This window comes from Quercus robur, chromosome 5 (genome assembly GCF_932294415.1).
Source record: "Quercus robur chromosome 5, dhQueRobu3.1, whole genome shotgun sequence".
In the NCBI taxonomy this organism is placed as follows: domain Eukaryota; kingdom Viridiplantae; phylum Streptophyta; class Magnoliopsida; order Fagales; family Fagaceae; genus Quercus; species Quercus robur.
Genome location: NC_065538.1, coordinates 41,779,732 through 41,797,178, shown reverse-complemented (window position 1 = coordinate 41,797,178; position 17,447 = coordinate 41,779,732). Strand labels below are relative to the sequence as shown.

The 17,447-nt window shown below is 36.5% G+C and overlaps 2 protein-coding genes and 1 pseudogene across 2 annotated transcripts; all 3 read right to left on the bottom strand.

Moving 5' to 3' along the window:
• Nucleotides 1-1,079: 1,079 nt before the first annotated feature.
• On the bottom strand, nt 1,080-12,411 carry LOC126728189 (linoleate 13S-lipoxygenase 3-1, chloroplastic-like; annotated as a pseudogene).
• A 574-nt stretch (nt 12,412-12,985) lies between these two features.
• LOC126728188 (uncharacterized) lies at nt 12,986-15,916 on the bottom strand. Its single transcript, XM_050434054.1, has one exon. It carries the CDS (start codon nt 15,914-15,916, stop codon nt 12,986-12,988), a length of 2,931 nt encoding a protein of 976 aa, XP_050290011.1.
• Nucleotides 15,917-16,524: 608 nt separating this feature from the next.
• LOC126728187 (uncharacterized) lies at nt 16,525-17,061 on the bottom strand. Its single transcript, XM_050434053.1, has one exon. It carries the CDS (start codon nt 17,059-17,061, stop codon nt 16,525-16,527), a length of 537 nt encoding a protein of 178 aa, XP_050290010.1.
• Nucleotides 17,062-17,447: the final 386 nt, after the last annotated feature.

Sequence of the window (17,447 nt, the reverse complement as noted above, 5' to 3'; positions counted from 1 at the left end):
AAATTTTATGATACTTGCAGATCTACCAATGTGATTCTCATACTTTCTTGAATGTTATCCACTTCCTTTGAGATGCTTCTATGCATTTTATAATATGTTTTTCTGCAGATTTATTTGTAATCATGACCCACTTTTCGAGACAATATGGTCATCTTGTGTAACATATATCAATCTCATTAGGTGGAGCAACTGTGTACATTTTCCAAATATAAATGTGTAAGTTTTGTAATAAATTCTGTATCTAAGATTGTGTGCAGTGGTTGCAAAGTTCTATTATATGCTTGTGCTCCAAATTCTTGCTAAATTCATTAGTGTGCTGCACCTGTATTTGTTCAAGAGAGCCTGATTTATAATTTATATTTCCATATCTTTTTTCATCAATGATGTGGCCTCCTTTGCCCAAGACAAATCAGAGTTTATCTTGACAAACATCACGATCATATGCTCCATCAGAAAATGTTTTCTGTTTTTTAAGAAGTGGAAAGCATTTCCACCATTCCCTTGTGCCATCACCTTTTCCAGTCCTTTGTGCTACTGCCACGACTACCACTACTGCCACCATTGTCACCGCACCACCACCACCACCACCACCGATAGAAGCAAATGGAGTGTTACTATTTCTTTTCAATAAATGTATCCCCATCTATTTGTTAATTTGGATCATGATGTTGATTTTGCAGACATAAGTTAACCTGATATGTTTATTACATGTTGCCTTTATCTATAAATAAATAAGTAGTTGGCTGCTAATAAAAACAGGTGTAAAACTTATGATTCTCGATGACTTGTGTGGACCAAAGTGTTGCATACACAAGATAGGTGCTGTGTGTGTTAATTTAGACTTCAGTTTGCTAAGGTTTGTTGGGTTTTAATAGGCTCTGGCTCAATATAATTCACTAAAGCTTTCCTTGACCTAGAATGTCAATGAGTAGCTCACTTTCATTTTTAAGTTGAGAAGATGTTATTTGAGTCCTGGAATTAATAACTATTTTATATTGTCTCTATAGCTTTAGTAACTACACTAGTGATATATCATCATCAGATAGATAAAATAATCTGGAGAATTTTTCATTCATAAGTCCATTTCTTACCCTGTTATGCTATTGGGCACCCCTCTGCAGGTAACCCCAGGTCCTGAGCTTGGTATGAGCAGCTCATATGGTGAATTTCTTGCCCCACATCTGTTCCTAAGGCTTATATCAGAGTTTTTCTGCTCAATCTTCTTGTCAATTCTTCTTATCTCCATTGAAAATCTGTAGAATGCCTTGAGGATCTCAGGGTCTCCTGACCAGGTTGACAAATCTTTTCTCATTCCAAGGTATTCTTCATCAGGTGAGTGTGATGAAATTATGTCAATCACAGCTATATATTTTGTTATTTGACTCCAACTTTGCAATGATGATAAAAAGTATCCCTGTGGATCCTTGACATAATTTGTGTACTCAGGATCATGCTCCTTTGGCATTAGTTGTTGCATAAGTGGTGGCCGGGTTGGGACGTAACCATTGTAGGGATACTGCCCAAAGTTCAATGCTGCATGCTGAGTTGATGCAAGCCAGATTATGGTGGTAAGTATGGAGGTAAGATTTTCAGGAGTAGTGAGTTTGGGCCACCAGCTAGCATGTCGCAGATCAGCATGGCCTACATTGATGGACTCATTGTACCAAGCCTGGAGTTCTGTATCTGAACAGACTGCACTTGGGTCTTGGTAGTAGTAGTTCACATAGCTTCGAACCAATGTCTGAATGGCAGACCATATGAGGAGTCCATCGGTTGCATAAGGATAGTCTTCAATCAGTAGTCTTATCCCATGGGCTTGAGTTGGGTCTGGTATCGCTACTCCTCTACATTGAAACGTAAGTAGGGTTAAGTCTTGTGGCCATCCACTTTTGTGAGAAAATTATATAGATTACAGGAATTAAAATATGCATTTTGTCCTGAACCTCCTAATGAGATCTGCGGGAAGGCCCTCTAGGTCAAACCACCACCAATCTGTATTGGCAGCACAACTAATTTGCATGCAGATTTTTCCGGGTGTGAATTCAGTCTCTATGATTCCTCCAGCATTGATGAGACTTTCATGGGCAAGTGCATTTATCTTCAATGTGTATTGCATGCGAGGATCCAGAAATTTGTATATGGGGTGCATTGCACTCAGATGCCGGTGAGCAGCTATTATAAATGGTTCCATGCGGGCATGGGTGCACAACCTGTTCAATCATTTAGACTCTTCCTTGGTTAGAAGGGTAAGTTGATCATTTCATAACATTGTACTTGATATAATCAAAGCCTATCATATGATTGTCTATAGTATTGCCTTAATGGAGCCAGCTTTGGTCCGTTCTAGGATTTTAGTATAAATCTTGGGCTAAGGCTAAATTTGATTTTGTCTCATATAACATGATAGGGGGATGGATTTAGCATACCAATGATGAACAAGTAGATGAACACCGGAGTCATTGGAGCAAACATGGGCTTTACCAAGCTGCCAAAGCCAGTTTGTCGTAGCATCAACAGGTGGGGTGAGAACCTGCTTTGAAGGGGAATTTGGATCCACTGGTGGACGGCTGAGTTTGATAGCAATGGGCTTCAAAGTTCCCATTGATGTCAAGAAGAAAATTGTTCGAGTTCCATAGGCTTTCTGGTCATCAAGGCTGTTAATTTGGTTGAGAAATGGGAGGTACATGTCATGATAGTCTAGTATGAACAACTTATTCTATTGCCTGAAAAATATATAAGAAAGAAAGTTAATTAGATATGAAAATAAATCTTAATCTATTCAAAAAAAATTCTCTTTCTCTACTTATTTTAACAAAAAGTAAACTGTTTATTTGGTTCAGCGCTTCATTACCTGTCGCACGGACATCACATTTAGATGGCCTTTAATATGTTCTTCTCTGAGTGCTGATTCTTGTGGGCCGTAGATGGAGGGATCCAATTTGCTTACAGGTGGAAAATCCTTTTCAAAGAGACAAGATTAAAAAAAGAAAGCACTCACTTGTTAGTTTGTGTTCATCGTTTAACTTTAGTTTTTATTCAGGAGAAAGCAAGTATTTTCAGTGACAAAAACCTGTGCTTACCTTAAGCCTTTCAATGCCTAAAGGGTTTATGCCTGCAAGTGCTTGACGGCTAAATTGATCATCTTGTAACAAACAAGTTGTATCTCCTGAAACAAGAGGTATGTTCTTAGATAAAATATTAGTTGAATGCATACAGCTATAGGTGCTGGATGGGCTGATGGCTCTATACGAAAAATGCATAAAAAATTGTGTTAATAGTTTTGACGGAGGTAGAGCCATCAATTATGACAGTACAAAAGGAGAACTGTATAGAATTCTTCTTTCCTAGTTTGGGAAAGAGTATTTGTCCATAACCCATGAGTGCTCTGTGATATATATAAAAGCAAATATTTTCTTGAAAAACCGAAGTTGCTAACCCACACGGACTGTGCATAGAAAGGTATGACATTTATGGAATATACATATGCACAGATACAGATATATTGCTGAATTAAAAAGGGTGAGGGAAGGCTTGGGCACGACCAAGAAAAAGGCCGAGGTTCTGTGTTCTACAACTTAGGCATGGTTGCATCACTGCATGCGTGTTTATGGAGTGTTAGGAAAAAATGTCATCTCTTAATTCGGAAAACTACAGGAGTGGACACTTTTTAAGATACGGTCTCAGGGAAAAAGCTAATTTACTTAGGGCACGTTTGTAAAGGTAATTACGAATAGAAATATGTATTACAAGAAATATAAGATGTTGTAATGCAATACTTATTACTATTCATTAGTTTGGTGACAACACAATAATAGAACCTTGAAGACAATAGAATGCAAACATTTTAAATCAAACTTAAGATATATTTTAAGAGATATCTTACTTATATAATTATATATCCTAAAAAATAATATTTTTTAAATTTGAAAGAGAGATTAGTTATTATTAATTTTTTTATGATTTTTTATTTTCATAATTGTTATTTGCATATGAAATGTTTGTTTATTTGGAAATATATTAATTTTAGAAATTAATCCACTTACTAAGAAATACTATTACAATCATTTTAGAAATGAATAATTATTTCTTATTTTAAAGAATAGATATTCATAAAAAATGACTATTTCCTTTAATAAAAACATAACTAAACTATTAAGTAGTTAAACTATAGGAATAACTATTACATTATAGTACTTATTACAGTTTACTAAACATATCCTTAACTAATGACACTCACAACTATGGAGTGGCAAACTATACCTAAAAATAATATTTAATTTTTGTGTATTATCATAGTTTTTCAAGAACGATTCTGCTGTTATGTCTCATTTGAAGACAATAGAATGCAAACATTTTAAATCAAACTTAAGATATATTTTAAGAGATATCTTACTTATATAATTATATATCCTAAAAAAGAATATTTTTTAAATTTGAAAGAGAGATTAGTTATTATTAATTTTTTTATGATTTTTTATTTTCATAATTGTTATTTGCATATGGAATGTTTGTTTATTTGGAAATATATTAATTTTAGAAATTAATACACTTACTAAGAAATACTATTACAATTATTTTAGAGATGAATAATTATTCCTTATTTTAAAGAATAGATATTCATAAAAAATGACTATTTCCTTTAATAAAAACATAACTAAACTATTAAATAGTTAAACTATAGGAATAACTATTACATTATAGTACTTATTACAATTTACTAAACATATCCTTAACTAATGACACTCACAACTGTGGAGTGGCAAACTATACCTAAAAATAATAATTAATTTTTGTGTATTATCATAGTTTTTCAAGAACGATTCTGCTGTTATGTCTCATTTGAAGACAATAGAATGCAAACGTTTTAAATCAAACTTAAGATATATTTTAAGAGATATCTTACTTATATAATTATATATCCTAAAAAATAATATTTTTTAAATTTGAAAGAGAGTTTAGTTATTATTAATTTTTTTATGATTTTTTATTTTCATAATTGTTATTTGCATATGGAATGTTTGTTTATTTGGAAATATATTAATTTTATAAATTAATACACTTACTAAGAAATACTATTACAATTATTTTAGAGATGAATAATTATTCTTTATTTTAAAGAATAGATATTCATAAAAAATGACTATTTCCTTTAATAAAAACATAACTAAACTATTAAATAATTAAATTATAGGAATAACTATTACATTATAGTACTTATTACAGTTTACTAAACATATCCTTAACTAATGACACTCACAACTGTGGAGTGGCAAACTATACCTAAAAATAATATTTAATTTTTGTGTATTATCATAGTTTTTCAAGAACGATTTTGCTGTTATGTCTCATTTGGTGTTTGTGCTTGTGCTTCTTAGGGACGGTAAAATATACAAAGTTGCTAATAACAAATAATTGACCCTGTCAATAAGAGACTTTGCCATGTTCCAGAAGTAGACCTTTCCCTAAAATGTTTTCGCCTCCCACAATTTTAAATGTGAAACCTCAGTCGATAACGATCAAATGATATTTTTTAATGTTTTAAACAAAGATGTTTGGGGTTCGACTTTTCCCACCCCTCTCCCTAATCCTACATAAAATATCAAAATTTCACCTGTTTAACCTATCTCATTAGAGGGGGTTGGGGGGAAATGATTGACCTAATATGTTTATTTATTTTATGTTATTAAAATGCTAGAAAGAATATTCTTAAAATGATACTGACTAGAGATGATCTGTGGGGGCTCAAACTTGAAGAATTCTTCTATGGACTCTTGCCTCTTGCTTATCATTGTAGGTCCTTCATTTGACAGTTCCTAGGCCCAGCACTGATAGGGGATCTTGGGCCGCCAAAAAGGGGTTAATGAATATTGGTTGGATTAGGCTTGGCTCACCGTGACTTTCTTGGGCCGTTATACAAACCAATTTGTGCATAAGACAAATGAACTTTACAACACACACATGCGCGCACACACATGCGCACACATAGGTTGAGCAAATAACAAGGAACAAATACACAATGTAAAGTAAACAAAGGTGATTATAAATATCTCAAAGAGGATTATATTTCATTTGATTAAGTCAAGTAATTGGAGTACATTAGATCTTGTTCTCTGAGGATGTTTCACAAGGCTCAATAAAGCTCAAAGATCACAGACTTGAGTAATCACCTTTTGGGTTTCAAGACATGAGGTTTTAGTCCATTTGAATCCAAGTGGCTCCTTAGATATCTTATCCCAGGATCTTTGGTTAATGTCTTTATTCTTAATGAACTCAACTAGGGATTTAATATCCTTTTTCTTGTGTTTTTATCTCTTGATTACTTGCTTGAATATCTCTGCCCCTCTTCACCTCAGGCTAACCCCTTTTATAGTGCTCTTTGAAGGCTCTTTAAATCAATATTTTATCCCTTGATTCTTCTGGGTACTTGATGTAGGGATTTTAACCTAAATCCCAACCTATGAGAAACGAGAAAAAAAAGAAAAAAAAAAAAAGAAAAAAAAGAAAACATACGCCAAAAAGAAACAATCACACGCACAAGACAGTATTTACGTAGTTTGGCAATTTGCCTATATCCACGGAATTGCAGAGATTTCACTATTATCAGGAAAAAGTACAAAGTGTGGCTACAATTTTTCTCACGCCATCAAAACACGGCAGCCAACCCACAATTAAAACCCTAATCACCAAAGTCAGTTTCTATTATACAAAATGGGCCAAAAATTTTTCCTGGGGGCATTGCCCCCGGACCCCCAAGAAACTTGTCCATAAGCGCTCTAACTTAGACTTATTGGCCCAAACCTCCGCTGCATGGACTAAACCTCAACAAATCTCCCATTAAAAACCATGCAATATTATTCGAGTCAAGTAATCAAACCGAATCAAACAAAACTAGGCTCCACAAAACCCAACAAATCTCCCACTTGGAGACTAGTTCAATCACCAACATCAACCGCAATCCTCCAAACACACAATCCCTTCATCTCTGCAACTCATCCTCCTATCCTCAAGCTAGAAGGCCAACTGAGGTTGCACACAGCTTCAGCTTTTCAATAATGACACCCTTAATCAACATGTTTGCCAGGTTCTTAGACCCACAAATTTTCTCAAGTATTACCAGCTTATCTTCAACAAGATAACGGATAAAGTGGTATTTTGTCTGTATATGCTTCGACTTTGAATGAAAGCCGAATTTTTGGCAAGAAATATTGCACTTTGACTGTCACTGTGTAGAATGCCCATCTCCTGCTTCTTACCCAATTCATCTAAGAAACCATGTAACCAAATCATCTCCTTTCCAGTTTCAATTGTTGCAACATACTCAGCTTCTATAGTAGACAAAGTAACAATCTTCTGTAGATTTGAAGCCCATTATATAGCTGTACCACACAGAGTAAAAACAAACCCAGTAGTACTTTTTCTACTATCAATATCACCAGCAAAATCAGCATCTACATAACCCTGGAGTTTCAAACTTGCACCTGTGAAACAAAGACATGTATCTGATGAACCCTTCAGATATCTCAGAATCCACTTGACTGCCTCCCAATGTTGCTTTCCAGGCCTACTCATGAATCTGCTCACAACTCCTACTGCATGTGCAATTTGCCTATATCGACGGAAATAGCTGAGGTGGCAGTCGAAGGAATTAGAATATTATAAAAATTGCCACATCACCCATGACACATCAGCATATAAATTTAAAAAATTAATTTATTAATTTTAACTAAATAAAAAAAATAAAAACTAAATTAAAAACTAAAATTCACATGAATTAAGATCTAAAAGTTTCTTGAACAAGAACACCAACCCAAAAATTTTAAAACCCAAAAAAATTAACATAAGATCCAAACCTAAACACTATTCTCAAACCGGCCACACACTTTCATCTCAAACTCAAACTACACGGCCACACACTATTCTCTCATCTCAAACTCTCTCTTCTCTCATGGCTCATACCTGAGCTCTCTCTCCTCTCACACAGATCTAATCCGAGTAAAGACATGTAAAGTAGAATCAAATTGAAGAAAAAGAAGCTGAAAACGGAAGAGAGTGATGGATCTAGAAGAATCGGACCTGCATATTGCACTTGACAAGATCAAGAGGAATGACGGCCATGTGAGTGAGACCACAGCTGAGAATATCGCTGGCGGTACAAGCGGCGTAGAAGGCCAGTGAGTACATCTCGATCTTGCCGGGCTCGCTCTGCGCCGGAACCAATGGAGAGTAGATCTGCTTACTGAAAAAATCAAACCAGAGCAAATACCCAAACCCAGAAAATCAAACCTGAAAATGAAATACCCAAACCCAAAAAATGAAACCAGAAAAAAAAAAAAAAAAAAAAAAAAAAAAAAAAAAAAAATCAAATCTGGATTACAGGGGCTTGTTGTTCATCTTCTTCTTCGCCGTTGTCTTCAAATTTGGGTTTGTGTGTTTGTTTGATTCAATGAGCTGAGTTGGCTAGGTTGGTTGATTTTGTTGTTGATTGTTTGAAATAAACTGGGTTTTGTTTGAGTTTTTGGGTTTTTGGGTTTTTGAGTGTTTGAGATTTCTGGGTTTTCTTTGATTTTATGATTTTGGCTATGAATCTTTGGGGAAGAACGAGAAAAACTGATGGGTTTTTAGCATTGGTCTTTGTTCTCTTCTCAAATTTTATTGCATTATTGATTTGATTGGGAAAGGAAGTTGATTCAATGGGTTTAATTTTGAATTCGTGTTCTTGGGTTTGATTTTCTGGGTTTGTGTTCTTGTGTTCTTTGTGTTCTTTTGGGTTTAATTTTGAATTTGTGTTCTTGTGTTCTTTGGGTTTGATTTTTTGGATTTGTGTTCTATTTTTTCTTTTTTTATTTAGTTAAAATTGACAATTTAAAAAAAAAAAAAAATTAGATGTTGATGTGGCAATTTTTATAATATTCTAATTCCTTTGACTGCCACCTTAGCTATTTCCGTCGATTGACTGACGGAAAGGATGAAAATAACACGTGTTAATTGGTTTAGGGACTAAAAGTGGTAAAATTAAAATGTAGGGACTAAAATGGAAAAAAGTTAAAATGTAGGGACTAAAAGTGCATTTACGCCAATTTTAAATTGCGTTGTTTGAAAGCTTTTTATCAGAAAGACCGACGAATAGCCAAAATTAAATTAGTTTGAATGTTAGAGGCCTTAAATGATAAAAAATGAAGTTAAATGTATGGAATGAACTTTGGTCAAAGTTGAAGGGAGTAATTTGTAATTTAGCCATTTTTTATTCAATATAACCTTAAGGAAACTTTACCAATTCATTTTGCAGTTTAACTAGTTGGCAGTGACACCTTTTAGTGTTTCTAATAGAAAAATCTAGAGTTTAAATCCTCCACCTCTTAATTATCAAATTAGAAAAACAAATGAATTGGTACCCATCACCTATATATATGTAAAGTTGAACTATGTACACGAACATTTTCAGCAAAATTACCAATTTGATTCCTACATATTTTGGTCGCTTTTAATTTGGTCCATACTCTTTTCCAGTAGTCAATTTGGTCTCTTTTATTATTAATTTTTGTGAAGTTAGTCCTTAATGTTTATTAAAAAAATATAGATGAAAATATTATTTTGGTCCCTATATTTTGGGGTCACATTCAATTTGGTTCCTACATTTTGGTAGTAGCCAATTTGGTCTATGTTATTTTAACTTACAATCAATTTAGTCTCTACTGTTAACTCACTAATGAAAATTTTCTAAGTGATAAACGATTTGCATTGTTAGCATGCTTAATATTAAAAGATTAAATTTGATATTGATATGTCTAAATTTTAGTGGCCACATATATAAGTGCTTAGATGACAAAAATAAAGCCACATCAACTCTTAAAAATATTTTTTCTTTTCCTTACTAATTTTTCCTATCTTTATTATTATTTTTTTCTTACAATTTCTATAATTTTATTTTAGTGGCCACATCAGCACTTAGATAGCAGAAAATGCATATTTTTTAATGGACAAATATAGGTTGGTTTATTGGTACACATAAATTAAAAGAGAGGAAAAGACTCCTTAAGAGTTGATGGTGAAACCAAATTTTCTCCTCCTTGATTATAGTCTTTGGTAGGCCTAGTAAAAAATACCATGATCAATCATCGATGGTACGGTTTGATTAATTTCTCTGTACAGTCACTCATCTATATATATATATATATATATATAAAACCGAAACCTTTGAATCTCTCACAATTTTCCACGTCAACACAATATTTAAATAAAATAAAATAATCATTTTATTAATTATTTTTTTTTAGTCCAAACTTAACAAGGAGTGAAATTCTAAACCTAAACCTAAAACACGCCACTACTGAAAAATAAAACCCTAAACCTAGAACAATATAACCAGCTTATTCCGTTCACTCCCTTCTCATCAAAGCCTCTCTTCCCTGCAATATCAAGATCTCTCTTAATCTCTTCCATCCAGTTTCGATAAAGCTTTTGGTATTTGATGTTTGGTGTACCAACCTCAAGCTAAGGTATCTTTTTAATTGAAAGAGCTGGAAAATTTATTAATGAAGATTGTGGTCAGTATCTCTATACTATTCTTTTCTCACTTTTTTTCAATATTGTGCAATAAGAGTCTTGAACCATCATGTCGTTGTTAATTTAGTTCATTTTTTTGGCATTATATTATCTCAAACTCGTCCATTTAGGGAGAGGACGGTTAGAAAATTTACCTTTCAGCTGTGATTATCTTAATTATGTTTGTTGATATTGCCCTCTTTAAGTGATTGCTCCATCAACAAACAGCTTAAGATGGTAATAGGAACAATCTTCTACTCAACTAATTCCTTCTTTTCCTTTGTCTCTGGTACACCAACAATTCAGTTTTTTATTTTTTTGGTTTTCAAAAAGGTTAGTTTTCATAGCACAATTTTGTACCTTTATATTCTAAACACAGAGAATATTTTTCATATTGTGTTTTTGAAACTTCAAATTATTGTTAAAATAACAGGTGTATATTGCAGGAAAAGTAGAGTTACATTGGAAGATGATGCATAAATTGATAGGAATTCTCCTTATGTTGCCCGTATAATCAAATAGGGTATTTTGTATACCCTTTGAGCAATTGCATGCATTGATGTATGATTGAGATTTTTTTTTTTTGGTTCGAAGTAATGCTTGAAATTAAATGCGATTGATATGGCTCCACTATTTGCTATGGCTATCTTCATGAACATTGCCATGGATTATTCTTCTAAGCTTAGGTTTTTGGAAGTTTTAACATTTGAATTTTTGGGTTCATTTTTTGCAATAACTGAATCTGTCAACTATAGCAATGTATTAGTCTTCCAAGGATAATTCCATCTTTCTTTTATATTTTTTTGTAGTGTAGTCATATATTTTTCATTTTGTTTTGATAATTTCAACTCTGAATTTTGTAATGATATATTATACCTTTATGTAAAGTTTTTGTGTGCATTGTACGTATGAGATTAAGAAATATGAATTAAACTTAGTATAACCTAATAGATTTTACTTTTTCTCATGTCATGTGTTAGTAATTGAGCTGAATTTGACGTGATCCATAGGCCAATCATAGGAGCTTATTTATTAAAACTTATTAATTAATATATCATTTGTTTCATAATACATTATACATTTATGCAAAGATGCACGGGTTAGCGACTAGTTAGAAGTAATGGCAGAATTTAACTAGAACCCTGCCTGATTCAAAAATTTAAGAACATCTTACGATTTCGATTTTACCAAAAGGGGAAGTGGAATAACTTACAATGAAACCAATGGGTACAGGGTAAGTTATTGTATTATATTATGGCTGTTCTATCCATTTTTGTATTTATTACTCTGATATATTGCCTTACCACAATTATATAAACTAAATAAAGTTTACTTTACACACATGTTTTGCTTTTTATTTATTTAGTATTTATTTTTGAGCTGGATTTCCCTTTTCGACCAAAGAAGAGTATAGGTAACCATCGACCTTTTTTGGGTCAATGTTTTTTTTTTTTTTTTTGAAAATGAACACAGCTTCATTTAAAATAACAGAGAAACAGAGTCCTCATACAAAGCTCTTTGAGCTGGCAGAGGGGATTCCTCCAGCCAAATACAGTCCTCACTAATTTGTCTAGCATAACGAGCAAGAGAATGGGTCACCCCATTAGCGGACCATCTAATACATTGGAATTCCACAAGTCGCAGCCTAGCCGCCAAGTAGCGAACATCGTCATAAATGTTTCCTAACCGTGACCAATCCGACTGGGCATAGACAATGGAACACAACACATTTGAGTTATCACCCTCCACAACTAAGTCAGCGAAACCAGCATCAATCGCAAACTCCAGGGCTCGACAGCAAGCCAAAACCTCTGCCTTTTCACTATCCGAAACTGCAGGACCCCTTGACGCCAACGCAGCCATCACCATTCCGGATAACCACCCCAACACTAGAAGCAGACAAATCGTTGAATACTACAGCATCAAAATTCATTTTATATATCAATCCTATAGGTGGTTGCCATTGCTGTGATGGGCCATTAATCACATGGGGCACGGGTAAATCTAGTTGAGACCGAGCCTCTAAGTACTCCCTAAGGAGACTGCTAGCATGCCCAACCAAAGTACCTGGTTCCTGCAAAATACTCCCATGCACAACACGGTTACGACGATGCCAAAGAAGCCAGCAAAGCACCAGAAAAAAATCAAGCACATCCGGTGGTAGCTTATGCATAAGCTCCTCAACTAATTAGAGCACAGAGGCTTGGACAGTTAGCCCTTTCTGTAGCAAACGGTGAGAGCAACCAGCCCACACATCCTGAGCTGTAGCACACTCCCACAATGCATGGAGAATTGTTTCAAGGGCTTGATTGCAGACAGGGCACAAGTCATTCTCAATAATTTGCCGCTGCCTAAGTTTTTCATAAGTTGGAAGAATATCGTGGCAGGCTCGCCACACAAAAATTTTGATCTTAGTTGGGATGTGAAGCCCCCAAACTCTCGCCTAAACATCGCTGTCGGCCCTTGGATTTGACCCCTCACCCTTCTGTTTTGACTCTCTCACCAACTTCCTTGCTGTATGATAACCAAACCGCACCGAGTACTGCCCATTTTTGTTATGCAGCCAAACCATCACGTCTGGAACATATCTTCTGCTCAGAGGAATTCGATAAATAGCCTCAGCATCATATTTGCTAAAAGCCCCATCAATGAAAGTATGGTCCCATTGGAAATTATTCCAATCAATTAGCTCCGCCACATACCAATCTTCCCCTACTTCATTCGGTGGAGCCAGAATTTTATTTGTTGGGTGGTGAGGCAGCCACTTATCAGATAACACCCGAATGGAAGAACCCAAACCAACTCGCCAGCAACACCCCTTTCTCAAAATAGGTTGCGCAACAATTAAGCTTTTCCAAATGTATGAGCTTTTTGGATGATCAGCCGCCTCCAAAAAGGTGCACCAGGGGAAGTATTTTGTTTTAAAACAATGATAAAGAAGAGAGTCATGGTTGGTCAACATTCTCCACCCTTGTTTCGCCAGCATGGCTAAATTGAAACTTCGGATGTCTCTGAAGCCCAAACCTCCCTCCTTTGGCTGGACAAGAGACTCCCAACTCTTCCAGTGTATCTTTTTATCATCTCCACTTTGACCCCACCAGAACCTAGCACACATCATGTTTAATTCGTTACAAAGTTTCACTGGCAGTTGAAATACTCTTATCGTGTATGTAGGGATTGATTGGGCCACAGCTTTTATTAGGACTTCCTTCCTCGCTTTGGATAGCAACTTCTCATTCCACCCTTGAATCTTCTTCCAAACCCTCTCTTTAAGAAAAGAAAAAGCTTGATATTTTGACTGGCCAATCAGAGTGGGTAAGCCTAGATAGGATTCGAATTTTTCCACTTCCTTTACCCTTAATGCATTTTTTATCCAATCCCTTTGCACCCTTGAAGTATTGCTGCTGAAGAAGACGGAAGATTTTTCCAAGTTAATACATTGATCGGAGGCCACAACATACAAATCTAAAACATCCGAAACCACTTGCACTTCCTCTTGCTTAGCTTGACAAAACACAAGAGAGTCATCATCAAAAAGCAAATGGGAAATAGATGGGGCAGACCGACAAATGGACACTCTATGAAGTCGGCCCACCACCTCTTCCCTAGTCAACAGAGATGTAAAAACCTCAGCACAAATCAAAAATAAATAGGGCGAAAGCGGGTCTCCTTGACAGAGTCCCCTAGTAGGTCTGAAATTACCATAAGCCTTACCATTGAGGCGGACATAGAAGGAAGAAGTAGTGACACAACCCATGATCCGGTCAATCCACCCATCCGGAAAACACAACTTGATCATCATTCCCTTTAAAAACGACCATTCAACCCTGTCATACACCTTACTTATGTCCAATTTTAGTGCAATAGCCCCTTTCTTGCCCTTTTTCCGGCCATGCATAGCATGCAGAGTTTCATAGGCCACAAGTACGTTATTAGTAATCAACCGGCCAGGCACAAAGGCTCTTTGAGAGGGAGAGATTAATTGGGGAAAAATCAACTTTAATGGTCCCGGAGCTTTAGTCGGGCCCATCTGGAATAGCGCCGTCTTCACCTCATCAACACTAAACTCTCCTGATAAGATATTTAGCATATTAGAGGACATCCTATGATTGACTGCATTAAGACATTCCTCCACCCGATCACTTCTCCCAGCAGAAAATAAATTTTCAAAATACTGGACTGCCACCCCAGCTACATCCTCAATCCCATCAACCCACACCCCCTCAGAATTTTTTATACCTTGTATAAAATTTCTACGACGTCGTTGCGAGGCCTTTAAGTGAAAATTTTGTGTGTTTTTGTCCCCAGACTTTAGCCAAGCCAGTCGGGACCGTTGAGCCCAATAAAACTCTTGCTTAAGCAAAAGATCATCAAGCTGTTTACTGGCTGCCAAAAACTCAGACCTGGTTGCTTCATTTTGATCACCTTTATGAAGCCTTTCAAGCACTTTTTTCAATCTTTTAATTTCCGCCACCTTAGGCTTTGTCCTCGACGAACCCCATGCATCTAAAACAGCCCCACAGTGATTAATTTTAACACTAACATTGGCCATTGGAGAGTCGGCCCCACCCATCTGAACCCATGCTTCTTCAACCACATTCCCACATTCCTCCTCTAATAGCCACTGTTCTTCAAATTTAAATCCTCTAGCTATTCTACCTTGGAAACTATTATCCATTCCTGTCTGTAAAATTAGTGCCATATGATCCGAAGCATGTGAAAAAATATGAGACACACAACTTACCGGAAACATATCCTGCCACTCCTTGTTTGCAACTGCTCTATCAAGCCTTTCTCTAGTGTTTGCTGCACCAGGCCGTTTGTTGTTCCAAGTGAATTTATATCCACAAAATCCCAAATCAATCAATTTGCACTCCTCCAAGGCAGCTCCAAATTCTTCCATTTGTTTAACCGATGGTGGGTGGATGCTAAGTTTTTCCGAAGCGTGTAAGAACGCGTTAAAATCGCCAACACAACACCACGGGCCTTCTACAAACAAAGAAATATGCCTTAAGAGAGCCCATGACTTGCGTTTTTGATTTGCTTCCGGCCAGCCATAAAACCCTACCAAAAACCATTGAAAGCCATTTTCCTCCACTACTTTTGCTAATACATGATTATCATTGTAATTTATCACCTTCAGCCGGACCTCTTCTTTCCAAACCAAGGCTAACCCGCCATCGGAATCAGGTTTTTTAACAATCAATTTATTCGAATAAGCTAACTCTCTACAATGGTGCATAAAACCCTCTTTATCAAGTCTAGTTTCCATTAGGAAGCAGACAGTGGGAGCTTGATTCCTCACCATATCGTGAAGGCTTCGAACTGTCCAAGGGTTCCCAAGCCCTTGGCAGTTCCAACTTAATAGCCTCATTGCACTCGGCAGGGGTGTTCCGACACCCCCACCGCTTCAGTTGATTGTGGAACATCCTCAGTTTTTAACCTCTTACCTGCTTGCTCTTCCAGACTATCACAACTTGCCTGCTGCTGTGTTGTGTTCATACGTTTGCCCAATATTAATTTTGCATTCTCCTTTAAATTCTCCACAGGCCCATAATCCATAGAGGCACGCCTGGTCCACGTCCGTTGCTTATCAGCCCCTTGAGACTTGTTTTTTCCACTTTCATTTATAGGCCCATCTGATGCTTTCAGCCCATCCAAACTTGGCCCAACCATCTCATCCAACGTGCTCTTCTCCATCACATCTTTGGCCGTACCCTGCTCTGCCTGATTCACGGGACGCGCCAACAATACTTCTGGACCAGTCCCTTGATTCACGTTAGCTTCATTAATGCACATGTCTCCTCCGTCCCTAATCTCTGACTCATCCCTACCACTGCCGTTTGCCATCCCAACCATCTCATTCTGGTGTTGCTGCGGTGTTCTCCTTTCAGTATTCCCTTGGTCATCCACATCTCGAACTTGGTCTCTCCGGTTTGGAGACTGACCACGACTCCTTGAGGCCTTCATCCATTCCCCATACTAGCAAGCAACATCTCTACTTCCCTTTGTTAGCGCGAAATGCTGAGCACAATGTTTGAGGTCGTGGCCAAGCAAACCGCAGTGGTGACAAAACAAAGCAAGCCTTTCGTACCTGAATGAAACCCATGTCCTTTGTCCACTTGATCCAGCAACAAAAGCCCCTCTCCGAAGCGGTTTTGATATAGGCAGCACCACCTTTACTCTCATAAAAAGGCCTGGAGTATCCTGTTTCAGCCTCTTCTCCACTTCTTCAACAACTCCCAACTGGCTACCTATTTCCTTTGCTACTTTTGGAGAGACCATATCAAACGGGGCTCCCCAAATTTGCACCCAAAAGGACGCTGAATCAAACTTGACATTGCTTGCAGTCATCCCAGCTTTCCATTGGACTAGTAATAAAACTTGGTTATCAAAAGTCCACGGCCCACTTTTCAAAACCCTTTCCAAATCAAATTTGGTTGGAAACTTAAACTGAAAGAGGTTTGCCCCGACGTCCACAATCTGTATTTTATTCTCCAATCCCTGCGCTCTCTTCATTGTGCTTAGAGCAGCCCTCTTATTAAACGGTTTGCAAGTGAGGAACTTACCGATTAAACTTAGAACACACCTCTCAAAAACAAATTCAGATCTACTAACGCCACTCCACCAACGGTTGACACATAGCCATGCACGAAAAAGACCTGAACACCCTTAAAGAAATAATTTGTTTTCTATCTTAACATTGTAGACCAAAATCTACAATTGATGATGTGTTCACCAAGGGCCTCACCAATTATCGAGTCAAGCTTCTCAAATCCAAGCTCATAGTTCATGACCGAAGTCATGTGGGGGTGTGTTAGCAATGATAAAGATCACACCAAGGATAAATGAATTACTTCTTGAAAAAAATTAAAGAAGCGATGAGGATCAAGGAACTATATAAT

Bases quoted from the DNA above. Each gene is read 5' to 3' on its own strand.
- LOC126728188 (XM_050434054.1), bottom strand. From the start codon at position 15,916: ATGAGGCTATTAAGTTGGAACTGCCAAGGGCTTGGGAACCCTTGGACA.
- LOC126728187 (XM_050434053.1), bottom strand. From the start codon at position 17,061: ATGAAGAGAGCGCAGGGATTGGAGAATAAAATACAGATTGTGGACGTC.